The sequence below is a fragment of the Zea mays genome, chromosome 4, assembly GCF_902167145.1.
Source record: "Zea mays cultivar B73 chromosome 4, Zm-B73-REFERENCE-NAM-5.0, whole genome shotgun sequence".
In the NCBI taxonomy this organism is placed as follows: domain Eukaryota; kingdom Viridiplantae; phylum Streptophyta; class Magnoliopsida; order Poales; family Poaceae; genus Zea; species Zea mays.
Window position 1 is genome coordinate 186,922,875 of NC_050099.1, and position 5,992 is coordinate 186,928,866.

A 5,992-nucleotide genomic window follows, 5' to 3' on the forward strand; every position below is an offset into this window, starting at 1 on the left:
AATAAAGCACAACTGTCATTCTTTCTGTCTCTCTACTAGTTTGCCACTGAGTATATTCCAACACGTTATCAGCACGAATGCTAACGAAATTAGAGAAGCAAAGAAAGAGGAAATGGTGGCCCAAGAATCTGTCGCTCGCTGTTTTGGGATGGAGTTGCTGTTCGTGACAAAGAGTGAAGATCTCGACAGAAAGGTACGATGCCTAACATCGTTGCATCAGTGCTCCACCTTTCCCTTCGATCTTCACAATACGACTGCGCTCCTTCGGAGATGCGCGTTAAAAGAACGCATGCAACATGCGCCCGCATGCATCAGCATCTACGACCGGCCGGTGACAGTCCCCGGCTTGCGCGACTCGTCGCACGGGGCACAGACCCCGGCACCCTCGGCGAGGAGGCGACGCCGCTAGGCCAAGCGCAGGAGCGTGTGCTCCTCGGCCCCGACTTACGACGCGGGCCCGGCTGCCGGCGTTGGATCCCCTGCGCTGGCCGCAGCAGCCTGGCGCATCCAGCCACCGGCGCGCGGGCGCGGCTGGCCACCGGCTCGTGGGCGCGGCTGGCCCCGGCGCGGCTGGCCACCGGCCGGTCGGCCTCGGCGAGCCCCGACGGACCACGGCGGTCCTCCACGGGCGCGGCTCCTCGGCTGGAGCGATCCTGGTGGCTCGGCCACGGCCCAGCCGGCGTGGACAGGGCGCGAGCGCTCCTCGGCACGACCGCGCTCGGCGGCGGCACGGTGCGGGCGCAGGCGCAGGTCCGGCCGGCGGCATAGGCGCGCGGCGCTCGGTCTCGGAGAGGACACGGCCAGTCCCCGGCGCGGACGCCGGTCACGGCGGCGCGGGCGTGACCCGACCGCGGGCTCGGGCGCCGGCCACGGCGGCGGCTGGATCGGCCTGGGCAAACCCTAACTGCCGCCTCCTTTTAGACCGTTGCGCCCCTGTCCTCATGGGCCGCCTGGCCGGCTGCCAAGACAGCCACCTGGATGGGCCATTTAACCGGCCTTCTGGACCGCTTGCTGGCTTATTTTTTTTATTTTAACTACAGTTCTAAGTATAGGACTATGTTTTAACACAGTTCGCATCAGTTTTATGAATCTAGAAGTTAAAAATTATATTTTATTTCCATTTATAATTCACATATTTTCGACTTGCTTTTATTTTTGCATTCTTTTATGTTTGCATGGAAAATATAGCACATAATTAAGTCGAAACTAATGGTCCTCATGCAAAATGATATTGCATTTTTGGAAAAGCATAGGGTGATGGAGTCCTAACCACTGGCTGCGCTAAATTCTTTATAGAGTTTAGTAGCCCAGAGACCGTGCTTTAGGCCGCATTTGAAATGCCTATCACTATGAGGTCTACATCTTTCGAGATGATTACCTATACATGCTACCCAAAAAGATCACGGACCAAGCAGGCGTCGCGGGCTATGGAGCCCGGCTGGACGCTGCAGTCATGCTGACTGCTAAAAGAATTCTTTTAATTAAGTTCTACTTAATTAAACGATGAATTCTTGCAAAATATGACACATATTTTGAACTTGGGATATTTCAACACATGATGGAGATCTAAGCTTTGGCTGCAATAAGTTCTTGGAATTTATTTGCCCAGAGACCAAGCTTTTAGACAGCAAAATGTTATTTGCCCATCAATAAGAAGTCTACATCATATGGTTATGATGATTACCTATGTGTTCTCCCAAGTAGATATGTAGGAGACTTGATGTTGGTCATTCACCTTTATGGTGATTACCATTTTGTTTTTTTGAAAATTTGGTCAAGCACGGGGTAGTGGAGTCCTAAGCATTGGCTGCGGTATGTTCCTTGAATATATCAGCCCAGAGACCATGCTTTCAGGCAGCAAATGTTTTGCCCACTACTAGGAGATCTACTCCATTGTTTCATTACATGGAGATTATCTACGTTGTGTACACCAATTTTCAAAAATTATTTGGTACACTTTATGTGATACCTAGTGTTCTCCAACATATAATGATATGATGTATTTTGCGGCATATTACAACATCAGAAACTGGTTAAGCCATTTGGAGGATAATTATTTAATAAAGTTTGATGAACTCGCCTACTCGGCTTAATTATCCTTAATGTTCATTGCATGTGTCCATTTCATTTTTGTATGATATGGGAATTCATCTCTTCATTTTGGAGGAAATAAGATGCTCTCTTTCTCTTTCGGTTCTTATGAAAAGAACTTATGTGCTTTTGCGGCTTGATATGCAAGCGCAAAATGAATAGCAAAGAAAATCATAAGACTTGTGGACTTATGAGTATGTGTCTGCATTATGTTGTAGACTAACACTTTGTATTCAAATATTTTGCTTGAAAGCAAATATATAAGCACATTAAAAAGGGAAGGGCAATGAGTATGACAAACTCTTTTATCATTACACTATACGTGGTATAGTGTTGTATGCCTAAGCATCTAATCTTGTATATGAAATCCCAATAGATGCATACTACTCATGAAAGCTAAGATATGAAGTGTACTTCAATCTTCCATCTGACATGATAACAGTGGTTAGTTGTGTAATTCATGATTTGGACTAATCATGTAACAACACTTCTTTTTCTAAGAGAAGACCATTTTGTTAGATGATTTGCTTTTGAGTAATATTTAAATGATGCATGAGATTTGGTATAATCTCATAATTGATGTTGTGATAGGTTCAACTCATGTGGTGTGAGTTGAACACACTTATGTGATTTGAATGTAAAGAAAAAACTCATGAATTTGAGTTAAACAAACTCATCGATTGGAGTTGATCACTCATGTGATTTGAGTTGAACAAACTCATCGATTAGAGTTAAATCAACTCATCAAGGGAGTTGAAGACTCATTGATTTGAGTTGTGCAAACTTGTACAGGGATTCTTCCAATTGAGGAAGAAACATGCAATGTGGAGAATTGAGCCACAAACTCTATAAGTGGGGAAACAAAATATTCTCATATTCCTTTGGAAAGAGGATAGAATATTTTGACAATCGCTTCATGTGATATCATGATATGTTATTATCATATCCCCTTTGGTATTGGATGTATCAAGGATGTGTTGATATATCCTATTTTATCTTACCAAATTATAGAGATATCCATAAAATTACTATCATGTGGAAACACAAGGTGATAGTGATGGATATTGCATATGTTTCTCAGAAACATTTCTTAAGGACTGTATTGTACATGCATCCTCCCATACAAAGTGTTGCATATGTTATAACTTTTCATGTGATGATTCTTACCATGCTGGGTAAGACTGAATTGGTAAATCCATTATTGGGATGAAATGAAAAGTTATGGACAATTCTCTTGGTCATGTTTTTCCCATAAGATAGATACTTGATGAGTATCATTGGGAATGAGATTTTAAGTCCCTCTTATCTTAAAATCTGATCTGAATTGGTTAAGTTCTTTGAATTGTTTCAAAGGAACAAGTGTGGTCCATTACAGAGTTGTATGGACATTGAAGGCTTTATATGGTTATTTGGTGCATCTATATGATGACCTCAAGTGTGTCCTTCGAACAACACATGACCATTCAGTTATAATGTCTCAAGCTTGAGCACATTAGCCTCCACACTACTGAATTTACCAAATGTGCTTACAATGATGATTGTTTGTCTTGGTATTCAGAATGATATCCATAAAGGATATGATGAATCTGTGATAGATTCGAAAATTTCAGATCATTAATGACCATCAATAATGAATTGTCATTTCCAACTGGTTATGGTTGGAGTCAGGAAGTTTTGCACGCTCCTGACTTGTGATTAACTGCATGTACTGCATGTACAAGTTCCCCTATGGTTTTTAGTACGTGGGAATCCGTGAAAGATTTCCCATGCGTAAATTGGGTATGTTCCCAATCTCACCACCGCAGCGTACATGTATGGGCACACAGAAAGCTGGGGATCTATGTGAGAATTTATTCTCCGTCGATCATTAAGTTTTAGAATCTCTTCTTGAGAATCTATTTACGGCTCGTACGCTAGCTTGAATCATGAGTTTTTTAGGCATTAGGGGGAGATATCAAGTACCAAAAAGAATGCCAGGAAATTATAATGAATGCAATAAGCATTCAGGCTCAGGATCACGTACTAAAACTGAACCTTTTGGGTTCGAATGATTTGCAAGAAGTTGCAAATTAACTACCATGTGCATTTACTATGAGGTGTCACTCAAACTAATCCAACATGGAAGTGCCAGAAAGAGTGGTTACATGGAACACCACTCAACTCCCTATTACAATGATGTTGTAAATAAGAGGGGGAGAAGTATGGTCACAAATTGGGATTAAGATGCTTGCAAGCAGCTGAAGGCTAGACCTTTTGAGATAGTAAATGCAAACCAACTATTCGTTGGTAACCAACTTAGCGTTGGTGGACACCTAGAGGATATGAATTATCCTGTGAATGGAAGACATTCACATCCTAGCTCAGTGCGCACTGATGAGGCTAGGTTATCGGAAGCCCTTGATTCTCGTTTTGGGATTTCACGAGGAATCATAAGGGTACATAAAAAAATGACTTTATGTCAATTAGAGAATTGTGTTATTTCAAAGCTACAAGTGTCGACACATACATCTCAGCAATTGTATATGCGCCCCAAGTGATCCAAAAGACTATGGCCATAGCAGAGCACGAGTATGCTCAGATTGGATCTTGTTGGGTGATACAATATTGCAGAGATAGCCTTGCTCACCGAAAAGAAGTGTTAACTTATTTTCACTTCAAGGTATCTTACTGTGGATACAAGTTTTCATGGAATTGAAAACAATGAGGTGGTGAGAAAGCATGGCTAGTAGCAACTGGGTTTATACGCAAACCCAAGCATTATTTTAATGCTATAAATTCTCTTCTACCGTGAGTAGTAAAATTCCGATACAATACAAAGGGCAGTAAATCATCTATCTATGCAGTTGATAGATGTAGTGACAACATATGCATATGTGGTCACTAGATTATGGTATATGTGGAGTCTTGAAGGATTCCAAATACATAATCACCAATCACAAATTTGCAATGCTTGGAAAGTCTTTGTGACTTAGAGCATCCTGGTCAAATGCGGTACATTCGACCTAGTGAATCCTTCCTTCTGAAAGGATACACAAAGAATGGTATGTTCAGTGTAAATATGTGCAGCATATTTATAAACATACATTACTTATCGACGGAGTTCAAGATAGATGATATGAATTGTAAGAGATTTTCAATTCAAAGTAAAACTATCTTGAGTATCTTGGATACAAAGTTGTCTATATCCAACATATATTGAAGAAATTCAATATGAGAGAATCATTGTTATTTGATTCTTTCAGATTATGAGATGTGCTATTGTATATCTTGCAAGAGCATCCGGCCGGATATTGCTTTACAATGATTTGCTAGCTAACAGCACATGAGATCGAGTTATGTTCTCTATGAGTACTCATGATCTGGTTACAGTTGGATATACTGATCTTGGATATCTATAAAGATCCCCAGTGTTGGGGACTTGTTCTCAAATGCTATGAGTCAAGAACAAGGCAACATAGAAAATGTTAATCGTTAAAGTCCTTCGTCCTTCGAAGCATTATTCCTCTCAGGATATAATGGTTTTCGGACGAAGGTTATGAAGGGCATACCTTCATAAATACATTATACAATGACGAAGGATGAATTATAAGGAATGTGATAAACAACATAAACAATTATGTCTTATTATCATATATAAACAGAAATAATCGCTAGATTACAAATGTACCTTCAACTTGAAGGAGATGAAAGTACAAGCGTGACGCAAAAGTGAATGCCAAATCCGCGTGAACAGTACGGGGGTACTGTTCACCTATTTATAGGCGCGGGACACGGCCCATACAAAATTACATTCATGCCCTTTACACTTGTTAATAACTCTATAGTAATCTGTCGAGGTCTAAATAGCCTTTTCATCTTTAAGTCGGTTCCACCTTCTGCTGTCACGCCGAAGCTTCCTGCT

At 41.5% G+C, this 5,992-nt stretch overlaps 1 protein-coding gene across 1 annotated transcript; it reads left to right on the forward strand.

Annotated features, from left to right (window-relative positions):
- On the forward strand, positions 1-501 carry LOC100501967 (uncharacterized). The gene is given in 1 exon segment (NM_001196576.1): positions 1-501. A coding segment is annotated over 1 exon segment (297 nt). The 5' UTR covers positions 1-112; the 3' UTR covers positions 410-501.
- Positions 502-5,992: the final 5,491 nt, after the last annotated feature.